General features: G+C 51.9%; 1 protein-coding gene across 1 annotated transcript; it reads left to right on the top strand.

Annotated features, from left to right (window-relative positions):
- Positions 1–6,092: 6,092 nt before the first annotated feature.
- LOC120873316 lies at positions 6,093–8,911 on the top strand. The gene is made up of 3 exons (XM_040254122.1): positions 6,093–6,447; positions 7,219–8,197; positions 8,862–8,911. The coding sequence occupies exons 1-3, from the start codon at positions 6,124–6,126 to the stop codon at positions 8,909–8,911; spliced, it is 1,353 nt and encodes a 450-aa protein (XP_040110056.1). The 5' UTR covers positions 6,093–6,123.
- The last annotated feature ends 8,063 nt before the right edge of the window (positions 8,912–16,974 follow it).

The following is a 16,974-nucleotide window of genomic DNA, read 5'->3' as shown; positions in this document are numbered from 1 at the left end:
ACACACAACTTGGACAGACACACACTGACACACCCATGTGCACGCACACATCCAGACATGTCCCTCACATGTACAGGCGTGCACACACACACAGGTCTCCCCCCCCCCCCGCCAGATACACAATCCCACCTGTGAAGGTTTCATTGCAGATGAAGCTCTCCTGACCTCCAGTCTCCTCCCCAGCCTGCCAGTGACGCCCCTGGAGCCAGTGCTGGGAGAAAGGGGGCAGAGAAGGGGCTGGGGTTCACTCTGCCCTCTCCCCAGGCCGTCTGCCCTGCCCTCGCTGGGCAGGCTGGGCCCCAACACTGACTCTGACCCCCAGAAGCTGCTCAGCCATCCCAGGTCAGCTGCCTGCCCAAACTCACCCCCCCGCCCCCAGGAGGCAGCTGGTCCTCCCGGTTGGCGGGTCAGGCCTCAGTGAGGCTCGGCTCCACGCTGTCTCTATGTCCCCACCCCAGGGCAGAAGAGCCACAGCACCTGCCACTTACAGGGTGAGGGACATGGGACGGGGGGTCCGGGCACAACCTGGAGACCCTCGCCTCACCCCGCCCCATCCCTAGCCCAGCACCCTCCGCCTGGTGGTGCTAGCGGAGTCATCTCCAAAGCCCCCACTCCAAGCCACAAGTGATGGACCGGGCCCTCAGCGGGCATGCGGTGGTGGGGGTGGGGTGGTGGTAGTGGGTCACGACTGTGCCTATGTCCGTCCAACCACTGCCTGGGACTGAGGGTCTTCAAAGAAGAGGGGGTGGGGCCTGCCTGGGGACAGGCGCTGAGGCAGAGAAGCAGCCCCTCGCTAGGTGCATGCCCTGCACACCATTCATGGCCTAAGCTCAAGTGGGCTGGAGATGGACCCCAGGAGCAGTGCTGGCTCTCTGGGTGGGGGCTCAGGGTTGGGAGTTGGGAGCCAGCACCTTCTGGTCTGCCCTCCACAGTGCTGGCGCAAATGAAATCAAGGGGATGTGGGCCCCACCGTGCCACCGCGAGAGGACCAGTGGTTGCATCCTAGCCTTGCTGCTGGGGCTACCGCAGAAAGGAGTACGTGGGCCTGGTTGTAAACAGACTTAGACCTTGGCCCCTGAATCCTAGCAATTTCCATCAGAGACCGCGCAGGTAACAGAGCCGATGCCTGCAGACGCAGCTTGCATGAGGGTGGCAGCCCAGCGCCCGTAAAGAGCAGTGTCCCCGCCAGCACCACCAGCGGCAGTCCCCCAACCCGCCCCGCCTCCCGCCCCACCCGCTCCTTACACTGCAGCAGCCCCAACCAGCCTCCCCCCCCAACATTTCCATTCCTCCAATAAAGGGCTAAGACAATTTAGTAATCCCTTTCTTAAGAAGAGAGGTGGCGAGGAAGGCAATCGTGAATCTTATTTTCTGTAGAAATAGCATTTCTTCTGGTGCAGAACTGAAAGGAATCCACCCAGAGGTTCTGTAGCATCCTGGCGCCCCTAACTCTGCCCGGGGAAGGGACCTTGTTTACACGCCACCTTTGTGGTGTATTGTTCTGTCCACCTTTGTGGTGTACTGTTTTCTAGGCAAAAAAAATAATCTCTTGTCTGTTGTACTGTATAGCCTTTAAAATGCACTCCAGGGCTGAGGTTCTTTTAAGAAACACAGCTTGCTTCTGCAACCCTAGAGAGTGCCGGTGTTGGGGGGGGAGACAAAAACCCCCACATGCTCATCAGTGTTGAAGGGATGGAGCCCAGCAGCTTTTCTTGTCCCTGGATTAAGCGCTAAATAAGCAACAGTGTATCTTTTCTGTGTTCAAAATAAATATATCAATAAAAAATGTTGTAAGAAGTAACCTGAATAAGGAGCCCATGGTGGGGTTGGCACCATCTGACACTTTAAGGAAAGGGTTAAATCAGCACACTGAAAATATGTTACCTTTCTGAAAATCAGCAGTCACTGAAACCTTTTTATTCTTCTCGGACAGGGATATGTGGGTAGTCGGTGACTTACACCAGTTAATTTGCTGTTGTTGCTTAGTGGTCAAGTTGTATCTGATTCCTGGCGACACCGTGGACCACAGCCTGCCAAGCCCCTCTGTCCGTGGGATTTTCCAGAAAGGAATCCTGGAGTGGGTTGCCATGTCCTCCTCCAGGGGAACTTCCCTGGACCAAGGATTGAATCCACGTTTCCTGCTTGGCAAGTGGATTCTTAAAAAAGCCGTAATTTCTTTTAAACCTCTCTAAAACATGGCATCGATTCTCCAAGACTTGGCCAGTGTAACTGCCGCCAAGACAAGCCATAAACTTGCAGGACTTGGCTCCAGGAACACCAGAAGACTGGCATTTCACTCCACACTCTGACAGCTTTGACCATCCGGAAGCGGTGGGGGAAGGTGTGGGGGAGGAAATTAGGCTGAAATGACTGAAATAAGTCATTTTCTCCCCCTTTCAGAAATTTTGTCTCTGCTTTCTATAAGACTTTGGCCTTTGTTGTTGATCCCTTGTCTGACAGGCTCCTTTTCTCTGTCACTCTTCCCTCCTACTCGAATTCAGGTAGAGTCCATTAGCATAGTCCTAAACCCCCAAGTGCCCTGAAAGTGGGGTGCGATCCTGAAGGACAGTACAGCCTGTCCTGGGTCCCACTGCAAGCCCACACTGCCACCTGCTGGCTGCCTGCCGCCACTGTTCAAAGCCAGTGAGTCAGCCCCTGAAAGACGCAAATTCCCTTCTCCCAGTTTCTAACCCACTGCCTGCGGACACTCGTAGTTGTAACAGAACTTGTTTTGGTCCTGGGCTTTTCCTCCACCCTCAGGATGTTCCATGAGGTTTAAACCGTTCAAGCATTCCATTTACAGGAATCATTCCTGCCGGCCCCCCCACCCCCACCCCGCAGCATCTCTCTGCTGCTGCTGCTGCTGCTGCTAAGTCGCTTCAGTCGTGTCCGACTCTCTGCGACCCCATAGAGGGCAGCCCACCAGGCTCTGCCATCCCTGGGATTCTCCAGGCAAGAATGCTGGAGTAGGTTGTCATTTCCTTCTCCAATGCATGAAAGTGAAAAGTGAAATTGAAGTTGCTCAGTCGTGTCTGACTCTGCGACCCATGGACTGCAGCCTACCAGGCTCCTCCATCAGCATCTCTCTAGGCACAGCCAGATAGCTCAGCACCTCTCACGGTATGCAAAATAACCACTCCCCTGTCCTAAACACCACGGTGCACAGCTCAGGTGCCACCTCTGTACCCTGAGGCCCCTTCTGGGAATGAATGTGGCAGCCTTCATGGTGGTGCTGCCCAGCTCACCTGGTACCCATGGCAATCCCAACCAAACAACCCCACACCCACACACAGTTCCAAAAGCAAACAAGCTCAGGATCCCACAGCCCCCCAGGGGCTATCAAGCTCAGTGTTCTCCACCTCCTCCATTCACAGCATGCCTTGTGTCCACTCTGACACACTATGGCACCACATCCAAGTTCCTCACACTCCTAGGAGGAGACTGGATGCCTCTCTCTGCCAGGGGGTCCTGAGGGGTTCGGCTCACATGAGCACTGGGCAGTGGGGCTCACTGGGGCCCCAAGAAGATGGAAGTGAAGCTAAATTCCCAGGACAGTGGGGACAGGAAGAAGGGCAGGACCAGCCCCGGGACACGATGGGGGTGCAAGGGGTTGATGAGGAAGGTGACCCCAGAAACAGCACCAGGGAGTGGGAAGTGAAACTGGGAAGGGTGGAAAGTCCAGGCAGGGTGTTGTCGAGCTGGTCGCCGCTGTGGGCAACTGCACTCCGTCCCCCTGGCAACTCCGAGAGCCAGAGTGGAGCTTGCCTCAGGGTTAGTCAGCCAATGGGGAGAGAGGTGGATTAATCACACATGGCTCTCAGATTCTCAAGGATCATTGTCTGAGGCTGCCCTTCAGCCAAGCTGCTCCACCTTGTGCAGCTGAGCAGCTCCTCTGGCCCAGGTCTTCAGACCGGAGACCTCAGCTGAGGCCATCACCCTGGTCTGTGTGGGCTGCCACCGGGCCATCAAGCATGAGCACAGTGCCCTCCACAGCCTCTGGGAGCAGCAGGAATCCCTTGAGAGAGGGAGGAACAGGGCGGATACCAAGCACGGCCGACCACAGCGGCCCCTTGGGACACTGCTGTCTTGCACCAGCCAAGCCCACCCACGTATGCACACACAGGGGTCTCTCATATCAACTTCCTAGAGACTCAGTCACACACTCGTGTGCAGCATCACTCAGTTTACACTACCTGCGGCACACACAGCTCACACACACACACTGTGCCCCTCACACTCAGAGCTCACACACCCAGAGGTCCCACCCCAAGGCCACCCACACTCACAGTCAGGTATCATCGTCAGTGTCCCCCAAAGACTGACCAGGCTCAGGGCACGAGCGGTGGAAGGACCCACAGCGTCATCACCCGAGAGAGCGAATGCCCCATCCGGGGTTTGGCTCTGCTGACCTCACAGTGCTCCTCCCCAAGCCCAGGTGAGCTCTCTCGACTGGGACCAATTGCCCGGGGCAGGCCTGGTGTTTCAGGGCGGAGGGCTGGGCACAAAGGTTGCAGCCCACCTGTGCCCGTTCAGCATCTCTTCAAGGACTCCCAGGTCTGCAGGCCTCAGGCCCCGAGGTCACAGCCTCAGCCAGACCACAACAAGGCATCCATCCAGCCCGCCTCCTGGGACCTTGAGCCAGTCCCCATTCTTCTCTCGGTTTCAGGGCCCATGCCCCACCAGCCTACCCTAAGTCAAAGCAGGATGCCAAACGTCCACCAGCAGTCTCCCATCCATGCTGACCTATGTCTCCTACCCAGAAGGGTGAACAGATGTGGCCTGGGCCAGTTACCTAATCTTGCCGAGGTTCAGGATCAGGTGAACTATTGTGTGTCAGAGACTAGCATCCCTACCAGTGGACCTCAGATGATGGATTCAGACTAGCCGAGAGAACCATTCCCAAGCAGCCCTCCCATTGGGAAGTAAGTTCCCAATGGGAGGGGTAGGAACGCTCTGGCCACTGAGCTTAGAAAAGGTGGCAGGAGAGTCGGGGGCTGGGAGCAATGAGACCCTGGGTGCGGCCAGCCCAGGTCTGAGGCTGCTCCAAGGCCAAGCGCCTGGCAGATCAGACGCCCTTCCTGGTGACTGGAGGGGCAGGAGGCCAGCAGAGCCTCCTAGAAAGCCAGTGATGGTCAAGAGCCAGATCTACCTCGGCTGTGTGACTGCCAGGTCACAGCCAGCTCGTGCATAGCCACCGTACCTTCCAACAGGCTCTCCAGACAGCGAGCCACTGAGGCCAGGCTCCCAGCTGCCTCGGAAGTGTGGAAGGACATGGGCCTCCGGCGGTACTACCCCAAGCACCAGGAGAGAACCTTGAAAGAACCCAGGGCCTGAGAAGTCAGGAAACAGCACACAGGTCGCCCATCCTAGCCGGGGGATCTTCTTTAATCCAGCAGTTCCCAAATGCATTTGGCCACAGGAAATTTTCACTCATGGGAGATTACGAGCCCCCAGACAAGTGTTCTTCTGTGGAGCACACTTTGAGAAATGCAGACCCATGTGGAAGGAAGGAGTGAGTCACCGAGTGGCTGAATGAATGAGTGAATCATCACTGAATTAAGTAGTAGGCGAAAGGAAGGAAGGAAGGAAGGAGGGGAAAAGGGGGAGGGAAGGAGAGAGGAGAAGGAAGGAGGGAAGGGATGAAGGCTAGATGAGAGTGCACAGGTGATTGGTCCATCTCAACCCCCTCAAAAACCTGTGCCTGATTCAACCTCTGGGTCTAAGCAGTTTCTGTGGGAGGTGATCCCAGGAAGCACAGTGAAGGAACCGGGGAACTAAGACAAGGGAGGGAACTGAATCCACAGGGACGAACTTATGAGCAGGTTGTTGCTGTGGACAACTGGCGTGGTCCCACGAGGGACCCTCTCAGACACAGGGTAGAACACACCTCAGAACCATCCCACCCATGGCAGGATGCCGGGGTTTGCACCCACAAAGCCTCCTTGCTTGGCCGCAGCCCCGGCCAGCTCCAGGATGAGGAGTAGCGCCAGACCATACAAGGCCCTGCTTTCTCTTTTGCAAACACAACTTCCTCCTGGGCTTCCTGACTGAGCCGTAGGGCGGGACAGAGGCGGGCCGGCCTAGGCGGCCTCGGGAGTCTGCCTCCAGCCCCTCACAGCCGCCATGAGCTGGCCCCAGGCACCGGGCACCAAAGAGGACGCTCTTGAGACCCTCCTCGAAGACCTCATCAGTTTCTACCTGGACGGGGCAGGAGAGGGCCGGCTCGGGGTCTGCAGGCAAGCCGCTCTCACCAGCAGGGCCCAGCAGCTCCTGGACATAGGGCCCCCTCTTCAACTCTACCTGCCTGAGGAGGTGGCCCCTGACTCGGGGGCTCCCCGCTCTGCCCAGCATATCGACCACAAACTTGTGCGGGCGCTGGAGTTCCTGGAATTGGTCTCTATCCACCTGCTCCTGTTTCCCTGGAGGAAGGAAATCAGGTCCCTGAAGGTAGGTGTCGCCACTACCCTGGGAGAGAGGGTCTCGGGAGGAGGAAACAATGTGTCTGTCATGCCCACTGACATTGGTCCCATTTTACAGTTGAGGAAACTGAGGGCTAAAGAGTTTAATGCAACTGATCTGTAGCCTGAGTCGCTTCAGTTGTCACCAACTCTTTTCCATCCTACCACCCTGAGCCCACTAGCCTTCTCTGTCCATGGGATTCTCCAGGCAAGGATCCTGGAGTCAGTTGCCCTTTCCTTCTCCAGGGCATCTTCCCGACCCAGGGGTCGAACCGGAGTCTCTGATGTCTCCTGCATTGGCAGAAAGGTTCTTACCACTAGCACCACCTGGAAATTGCTCTGTGGTCACCAGCTAATACGCAGCCCAGACAGGACTCAGACTCAGACAGTACCACTCCAAACCACCAGGCTCTCCTGCTTCTCTAAAGAACAGGCAACAAGGAGCCCACAGGAAACAAGGGAAAGACCTGGGCTGTGGAAAGCCACTGGAAAGCTTTCATCGCTTCTGGCTCCAGGCCAGGGCACCGGCTGGCTCCTTCTTCTGCTGTGTGACTTGAGACAAAAGTCCTGCCTCTGGGCCTTAGTGTGTCCTTCTGTAAAATGGGACAGGGGTGACATGCCTGTGGGCCAGGTTTCCTTAAGGCCCCATGCCCTGGCCCTCCTGCTTCTCAGGAGCCTCTGTGCCAGTCTTTGATCCTTCCCCTCGCAGCCACTCTGCTCTTGCGTGTCCCACCCTAACGAGCACCCCTGTTTGTTTCAGACGTACACAGGGAGCTTTGCCTACTGGGTGCGGCCTGTGCTTTCAGAACACACCCTGCACACCTTCCTGGGCCGGCTGGGCTATATGGCCACCTCTGAGGTTGAGTTTTCCCTGGTCCAGGCTATCAGCGAGGAGGACACCAAACAGATGGTGTTTGAGATCTTCCTGACAAGAGTCGCGTGTGAGGCCGTTCTCAGGACCCAGGGCAGGCAGCTCCTCGGGCCGGGCAGAGAGAGAGTGGCGGGGCCCCACCATAGGCCTGGCTCAGAGACGGGGCTGCAGGAGGCCCTGTGGGAGGCCCAGCCTGGCCCGGATCCCTCAGCAGGAGTGAGAGCCGAGAGCACTCTGGCCGAACTCCCTGATGCTCACTGCTCTCTGCCTGTGGCCTTGAACCTGCCTGAGGTCTTGACAGCCCCCCACGGACTCCTGACTGGGCCCCTGGGCCCCTTGGGCTCCCTGCACCGTGCCAGCACATGCTCCGACAGTGAGGAGTTCCTGACCTGCTACAGTGACCTCGCGCTGCACCGAACACCCTTGCTCCCCTGGGACCAGCCCTGGAGCAGCCAGGAAGAGAAGCAACTCCAGGGCCCAGGCCCTGGGCCCAGCCCAGCTCCAGCGGAGGTGGCCGCCGCCTCTGGTAGCAGTGGTGGGCAGCCCTGGGTCCCCGACAGGGCTTCTGAGTGTAAAGGGGCCACCGTCCCCAGCCAGCTCTGCCAGAGGCCCGGGTCCTGTCTGTCAGAGAATTCCTTAGCCCCAAAGCCAGATGCTCTGCCGGATCCAGCTGCCCTTGGCATGGATACTGAGCCTCCAAGTGCTTCCTTGGAGATGGAAGAGCTCTGTGAGCACTTCACCCACCTCCTCAGAACCTCAACTCCAGCAAGCTGTCTGGCAGACACCCCTTGCCCCAGGGTGGAGGAGGAGAGACAATCGGAGCTTCTCATGGGGCCAGAGCCAGCCACCGAAGGCTGCAGCCCGGACGGTAAAGTTGCTCTGCTCTGGAGGTCTCCGCAGTCCTCCACTTCATGTACAAGAGGCCCCAGTGCTCACTACGTCCCCCTTAAGGGGCTGGAGGAACCAGTTCCCACACGAGGATCCTATACGAGCCATAGATGAGCATGTCACTCCGAGGGAACAGGGTCGGACTCCCTAAGCCAACCACTCTTCTTCCAGGAAGATGACACTTGAAGAAATGATGGGTCTGGAACCACAGTGGGGACACCAGCCAAATCCCCAGCATGTCAGCCACGGGGACCAGCCTGCTCATCCCAGCTGGCCTCAGGACCCAGCCCTGCCACCTACAGACTGTGTGACTCTGGGCCACTCCCCACACCTCTCTGAGCCATGCTTCCTTGTCTGCAAAGTGGGGGTGATGTCAGATCTGCCTCACAGGGAGCTGAGACGGGTTAGGAGGTGTGTGTACACCGCCGACCTCAGGAGTGGGGGCGCTTCCTGTGCCCTTCACATCCCAGCTCAGCGTGTGACCTTGGGAGCACCATCACCCTGCATCTCTGACCGGCAGCCTCCCTTGGCATCCTTCAGGCACCTGTCACAGGGCAGATTATATGACAGCTGTGTAGACAAGCAGATGTGTAATCCGCCCTCCATCTGTTCAGGGTCGTCTGTCAGCCTCCCTATTCTCTCAGCTAACTTCTGGTTCACAGAGAGCAAGGCCACAGTCGGGAGCCCAGGATGAGCTCACAGGCCTGCTCTGCATCCAGGGTTGGGGCTCCATCATCCAGGCTGCGTGGAGTGGGGGTGCCCCTCCACCAGCCTTTCCTGCACCCACATATGCACGCATTCATGCACACAAGTGGGTGCAACCAGGGACATGTACACACAGGCACACGGGCATCCCTCACAGTGGCCCAAGAGAGAGTGGTCTCCCTCTCCAGCTGAGAGCCTCTCTATGGAGGGGCAGGTGGCACCCACCCAGGCCCTGCCCCTCAGCTTTGCTTCTGTCCAGTGGGAAGGAGGACACCTACCCCTGAGAGTGGTGGTGAACAGGAAAGTTCATAATAAAGAGGGTGGTAAAGGCCCTTTCTGGGGCTCCCCAAGTGGCTCAGTGGTAAAGAATCTGCCTGCCAATGCAGGAAATTTGAGTTCGATCCTTGGGTCAGGAAGATCCCTGGAGGAGGGCATGCCAATCACTCCAGTATTCTTGTCTGGAGAATCTTATGGACAGAGGAGCCTGGCGGGCTACAGTCCATGGGGATCACGTAGAGTCGAACACAACTAAGTGACTGACCATAAATGCAAAGGCCTCTCCTGGGTATACAGCAGGTGCTTAATAAATGTTGGTGCCTGCCTTATTGTCCCCAGAGCCGAGCATATGACTCTACCATTTTCAGTCCCCAAATCAAGGGGTACCACAGGAGGGAAGGATTTAAGAAACACTGGCCCCACCTCCCTCCCAACCCGACAGCTGGTCAGGCCCTACACAGACTTTGAGACAAATCAGAAAGCAGTCTCTGGGGAGAGAGAGGCATACTGGTAAGGCATCCATCCATCCATCCATCCTTCCTCCGAGCTACTCGTGCCAATTACTCCGCATAGCACCCAGCCGTCAACACCCAAACTGGTGAGCTGTCAGTGTCTGGAGCCAGTGGAGGTGAGAGTGGTGGTTTTGGAGCAGACCCCAGCCATAAGCCTCCATCCTAGGGAAGAAGAACATCAGGACCAGGCTAGGAACAGGCTGGGCTGGGCACAAAGAGGGTCAGGAACCTCAGGAGAAGGGATGAGGTGAGAGCAGGGACCGACCTGGGAACCACAGCCACCAGGGCACCTAGTCCTGGGTCTGATTCACAGCCCCTCTCCATTCTCTATTCATTACTTTCTGATTATTAACATAATAAATAGGCTCAGTCCCAAACCACAACCTGCTCTCTCCGCAGGCTCCTGCCCCCAGTATTCCCCACTTACTGGAAAGCTGAAGCCCAAGGTGGACATCCTTCCTGATTTCTTTCTCACATCCTTCATCCAACGATAGTTCTCTGTCACGACAAGAACCAAATCTGACCACGTCCCTCCTCCTTCCACAGAAGGCTGAGCCCCTGACTGAGCTGTCAAGGCCTCCCACTCAGATCCCTGGAGGACACCAGTCGCCTCCCTGGTCTCCCAGCCTTCACCCTCACCCCTGGCAGTCAGCTCCATCCAGCTGCTGAGGATTCTGTTAAAACCTAGATTCCATCGTGACTTGGGTGTTCCACTCTTTCCTGGGGCTCCCAAGGCCATACCAAGCCCCATAGGCAGGGCACGTCCTACCCTTCTGACATCCCCTCATGCCCCCTTCCCCATTAAACCCCCTGCAGCCGAGGTACCCAGACTTCTTCTGGGCTCTTGAACAAGCTAAATCCACCCCTACCTCACAGCTTCTGTGAAGACTGTTCCCTCTGCCCTCTGCCCACTGCACGCTCCTCCCCATCCTCTCTTGTTAGTCACATCTCACCTTATACGTCACCTTCTCACAGAGGCCTTCCCTGGCCACCAATCACATCAGCTTAGCTCAGCTTTCTGCACAAAGGTATCTTCAATGCATTTATTCATCTTCCTTTTCATGCACTAGGATATAAGCTCCATGAGGGAGACACTTGTCTCATTCACCAGTGTTTCCAAGTCTCCAACAAATGAAACCGTCAAATGGGTAGAAAACAGAGAAGGCAGGTGAATGTGAACACAAAAGCCAAAAAGACCATCACGTTCACCGTTTGGAGATGCCTAGTGTTAGGCTGTGGGTGCAGTTCCTTTCAGTCTGTCTTTCCACACATACGTGTATTAAAACTGGGGGGTTATAATCTTTATAGTAGTGTTCTGTTTTCATTTCCCATGAAAGGAGTCATTTTAAGGTAACTTTAGACTTAGAAAAAAGTTGCAAAATAGCACAAAGAATTTCCTTCTCTCCCTCACCTGGCTGCCCCTGAAACTGTCATTGTACATAACCACAGTATGGTCATCAAGAACAGGAAACTGATATTGATACAATTATTATCAAACTATGTTGTTATTTAGTCGCTAAGTCATGTCCAACTCTTCTGCGACTCCCTGGACTATAGACAGCCAGGCTCCTCTCTCCATGGACTTTTCTAGGCAAGAATACTGGACTGAGTTCCCATTTCCTTCTCCAGGGGATTTTCCCAACTGAGGAACTGAACCCATGTCTCCTGCATTGGCAGGTGGATTCTTTACCACTGAGCCAAACTCTATTTAAATTACACCAGTTTTTGCATTAATATCCTTCTCTATTCCAGGATCCTCTCCAGGATCTCACATTACCTTTGTGAGTTTTCATCCCCTCCAATCTGTAATAGTTTCTTTTTCTTGTCTTTGATGATTTTATGCTTTTGATCAGAACTGAATACCGTTCAGTTATTTTGTTGAATGTCCCTCAGTTTGAGTTTGTCTGGTGTTTTTATGGCTGGAGTGAGGTTAGACATTTTGGGCAGGAATACCACCATTAAAAAAAAAAAAAAAAAGGACACTCTGTCCTCAGTGCATCTTATCAAAGGATGTATGATGTCCATGGATGTTGTTACTGGTGATATTTACCTGCTCATCCCTGGAATAAACCACTAGGATCTCTGGTTCCTTGTATTAGAGAATGTTTAGAGACCAAGATCTAAGTGCCAGGTCTACACATTGTTACTGGGTGTCACTGCTTCTAAGCCCACTCACAGGACAGAGTGAGGAAACACATTTGTATACTAACCCATGCATACGCACACATAGCTATAGTTCCATATCTAGCTATTATGTAATTTTAAAATCATGAGTTCACACTGAGACCTCTGATTCTAATCCACTGCCACAGGATTTATTCTACCCTTCCTCTTGTTTGTAGACATATCTTTCTAACAGCTCTGAGAACACAGCTCTCAGAATCTACAGATTATTTACTTAGTCTATTGAGTCTACTAAATTGATTCTAGTGTAGTTTCAGAATTGCTAAATATATCCCTACGAGAAATACTTTTAATAACTGTATTTCAGCACTTAACGTGAAGTAACTTTTACCTCTACTCCTCTTGTGTCCAATCTAGATACAGTTTTCCAGGGTTACTTCAGTTAGCTCTTCCCAGCACCTTCACTGTGGTCATTACTCGCTTGTGCTCGATCTGTGTTTGCATTCCATCTTCCGTTCCCCTCTATCCTAGTCAACTGTTTATTTGGGGCGGGGTGGTATGTGAGACATTACTATGGTTCTAAAAGTCGAGTTACCCAAAATGATTTATTCACTGAGTACATTCCCCTCTCATCCCAGCAACGCTGAACCCATTCATTTTTCTTCCTTTCCAGCCTTTTCCCACCAACCTGCGTATCTTCTGGGTTATCTTTCCTGTCCGCCCTATACATCAGTGTATTTTTCTTAGGCTAGCATACTCCAGTACTCTTGCCTGGAAAATCTCATGGACAGAGGAGCCTGGTGGGCTACAGTCCATGGGGTCACAAAGAGTCGGACACGGCTGAGCGACTTCACTTTCACTTTTCACTTTCATGCATTGGAGAAGGAAATGGCAACCCACTCCAGCGTTCCTGCCTGGAGAATCCCAGGGAAGGCGGAGCCTGGTGGGCTGCCTTCTATGGGGTCGCAGAGTCGGACACGACTGACGCGATTTAGCAGCAGCAGCAGCAGGAGCATACTCTGGGAACTCATTTGGACACTACTTTCTTCCCTGAACAGCATGTCCCGGAAACCTCAATCACATCTGTTCAGAGAGCGCCTTCTCACTCTACTTCACGGCTGCATGCCGCTGCACTGTACGGATGTGCCACGGCCTATTTAGCCTCTCTCTCTCATATGAGTCTTTCGGCTCTCTTCAATATCCTGCAGTTACGAGCAATGCTGCAGTAAATAACCTTGTGCAGATATATTTTCACATCCTAGAAGCAGGGTTGCTGGATCACAATCAAGATGTATGTACGTACATATGTAGTTTGTGAGGTGTTGTCAAAATTTCCCTCTAGAAGGGCTGTACAAACTTGCATACTCACCGGTAATGTATGAGAATGTTTCCCCACAGCCTCAACAACAGAACGTGTTGAGCTGTGCGCATTTTTTTTTTCTGCCAGTCTAGTAAGTATCTCGGTATTCTTTTAATTGCTGTCTTAGTCTGTTCAGGCTGCTATAACAAAATACCAAAGGCTGAGGGCCTTATAAACAACAGACATTTAAATCTCAGGGTTCTGGAGGCTGGAAGCCCAAGATCATGGCACCAGCATGGTTGGGTTACTAGTGAAGGTCCTCTTCCAGACTGCAGATTGCCTATGTCCCCCTGTTGCCTCATATGGTAGAAGGGGCTTGGGACCTCTGTGGGGGTCTCTTACCAAAGCACTAATCCCAACTGAGAGGGGTCCACCTTCATGACCTAATCATCCTGCTCATAAAGTCCCTCTTCTTCACACCATCACCTTAGACATTAGGTTTTCAACATATGAATCTGGGGGAAGACACGAATATTTAGACCATAGCATCTATATTTCTCTGAGTGAATTCGGGTATTTTTCCTATCTTTCAGTGCCACTTTAATCTCTTCTGTAAATTGTCTGTTTGGATAGTTTTCTCATTTTTCTATTGGAGTTTTGGTTCTTCGTCTATTTTTAAGAATTCTTCAAGAATATTAATCCTTTGTGATATGTTTTGAATATCTTCTCCATGTCGTCAGATCTCTTTTGACTTTGTTTTCTCATGGCTTTTGTCATACACATGTTTTAGCCGGATTTATCAATCTTTTTATTGCTGGATTTGGAATCTGTTACAAAGTTCTCCTACCTTGAGGTTTCAAAGCATTCATGCTTATAGTATATGCACGGTTTCATTTTCTTACGTGTAGATCCCTAAGCCACCTGGAGTTCATTCTTGGGTATGGTGTGACATAGGAGCCATCTTTTTACAAATGTCTCAGTCGTCTCAGCACCATTTATTTAAAAATCCATCTTTTCTCCCAGTTCTGGGCCCTTTGAGATGCTGTAGCTCCTGGTTCTCTAACTTTAGGCCGTCTGAATCCTCTGATGGGCATGTTAAGGCATGGTCTGCAGGGCCTGCCCCCAGAGTTTCTTTTTTTGTTTTTTTTTAATTTTTATTTTTTAATTTTATTTTTTTTTACATTTAGGTTTATTATCCATTTTATTTTTTTATTTTTTTTAATGTATTTATTTTTTATTTTACTTTACAATTCTGTAGTGGTTTTGCCATACATTGACATGAATCCACCATGGGTGTACATGCATTCCCAAACATGAACCCCCCTCCACCCCCCTCCCCACAACATCTCTCTGGGTCATCCCCGTGTACCAGCCCCAAGCATGCCATATCCTGCATTGGACATAGACTGGAGATTCAATTCTTACATGATATTATACATGTTTCAATGCCATTCTCCCAAATCATCTCACCCTCTCCTCTGAGTCCAAAGTCTGCTATATACTTCTGTCTTTTTTGCTGTCCTGCATACAGGGTCATCATTGCCATCTTTCTAAATTCCATATATATGTGTTAGTATACTGTATTGGTGTTTTTCTTTCTGGCTTACTTCATTCTGTATAATCGGGTCCAGTTTCATCCATCTCATCAGAACTGATTCAAATGTATTCTTTTTAACGGCTGAGTAATACTCCATTGTGTATATGTACCACAGCTTTCTTATCCATTCATCTGCTGATGGACATCTAAGTTGTTTCCATGTCCTGGCTATTATAAACAGTGCTGCGATGAACATTGGGGTACATGGGTCTCTTTCAATTCTGGTTTCCTCAGTGTGTATGCCCAGCAGTGGGATTGCTGGGTCATATGGCAGTTCTATTTGCAATTTTTTAAGGAATCTCCACACTGTTCTCCATAGTGGCTGTACTAGTTTGCATTCCCACCAACAGTGTAGGAGGGTTCCCTTCTCTCCACACCCTCTCCAGCATTTATTGCTTGCAGATTTTTGGATCGCAGACATTCTGACTGGTGTGAAGTGGTACCTCACTGTGGTTTTGATTTGCATTTCTCTAATGATGAGTGATGTTGAGCATCTTTTCATGTGTTTGTTAGCCATCCATATGTCTTCTTTGGAGAAATGTCTATTTAGTTCTTTGGCCCATTTTTCAGAGTTTCTAATACAGTGGGATAATCACTGAGATGCCACCTTTATCATGTACTTACATCTACTTCTGGGCTTCCTAGTCTATCCCACAGGTCTATTCATGCACCAGTACCACACTGTTTTAATTATAGACGTTTTATAGTATGTTTCAACATCTAAATCCTCAAAGGTTAAGATTTATTTAAAATTTAGCACTTGCCCATGCTCTGGGCCCCTTCCACACATCAGGCCAGTTATCCTCACAACACCAGAAGTGAGCAATGCTCCCATTTGACAGATAAGATAAACCAGCACTCACAAGAGATTCAGTAATGCATCAAGTTTTTATGGGAATTCCTGGATGTGCACTTCTAGAAAACCTAAAGCTACGAGAAGTGGTCCCCAAAGTGTGCTTCCTGACCAGCAGCCTCATTATCACCTAGATAGCTGTTAGAAAATAAATTCTCAGGCATATCCCAGATCCACTGTATTAGAAACTCTGGGGGCAGGCCCTGCAGACCATGCCTTAACATGCCCATCAGAGGATTCAGACAGCCTAAAGTTAGAGAACCAGGAGCTACAGCATCTCAAAGGGCCCAGAACTGGGAGTCATCAGCAGCTGCAGGCACCCTAAAACAGTGCTTACCAACATGCGTTCCAAGGAACACTCACACACCCCCTAAATGAGGGGTTCTACTGTCAAATGAGTCCGAGAGTCCCTGACTAAAGCAAATTTCAGAAGGCATTTTTATTGCAGGACTTCCTGACTTTACCTAGGCTAATGTACTATGTGTAGCTCAGAGAGAGTACCCAGGTGGTGGATCTCAAATTTGCTGGACTACAAATCCTTCTTTTCCCAGAGTACCTATTACTATGTCCCCAGACACACGTGTTCCGTGAACCTGTCTTGGAGAAGGAAAAGCCAAAAGATGCAGAAATTCAAGAGGACAGCATTAAGTGCTAATACCCATTCTGATCCCACAAGCTTGGCTTTCTCCTAGCTTCTGTATAATGACAGCTTTGGCCAAGTTCACCATCTTACGGAAACTAGAGGCACACAGAGTTTACCCCAGCCTCAGGGGGGCCACAGGGTTGAGGTTATTAAGAAAAAGAAGTTGTGTTCCATTGATCCTGGCCTTTGGTAAGTGAGTAATCCACTGCCAAAGCCCAGAGGCACTGGGTGCAATATAATTGTTGTTAGATTCTCAACAGTGGAGGCCTGACATTTCCAAGAGCTTGTCAATTATTTTAATAACTGTTAACTCTTCAGGGTGCAGAGGCCAAGGGAACAAGTGTTACTCATTCCACAGATAATGTAAGCATTTGACGTGAGCTCTCCCACCCGGCTCCAGGAAAATGAGGGTGATGCAGATTTGATAGATAGCATCCAGGGGTAGAGAGGTTCTGAAAACACCTTCTACCTGCTCTAGAGCAATAAATACCTCAATCCTGCCTTCCCCAGGTGGGATGCTGGGAGTCTGCAGGAATCCCAGAAGTGTCTCAACCATGCACTCCCCAGGCAGGGAGGCACTTCTCATCTAGGTGAGGGGTTCTGGTAGAAAGGAGGCAGGAATGGGAAAAACAGGCTGGGTGACATCATTTCCCAGAGTCCATGTTTGGCAAGGGGCTCCTGAGAACTCCACTGTGGGATCCCCCTGGCCAGCGCTGAGGACATCACAGCACCAGGCAGTGAGGGTGG

Source organism: Oryx dammah, unplaced genomic scaffold, assembly GCF_014754425.2.
Source record: "Oryx dammah isolate SB20612 unplaced genomic scaffold, SCBI_Odam_1.1 HiC_scaffold_13, whole genome shotgun sequence".
NCBI lineage: Eukaryota > Metazoa > Chordata > Mammalia > Artiodactyla > Bovidae > Oryx > Oryx dammah.
This window is presented reverse-complemented; position numbering and strand designations above follow the sequence as displayed.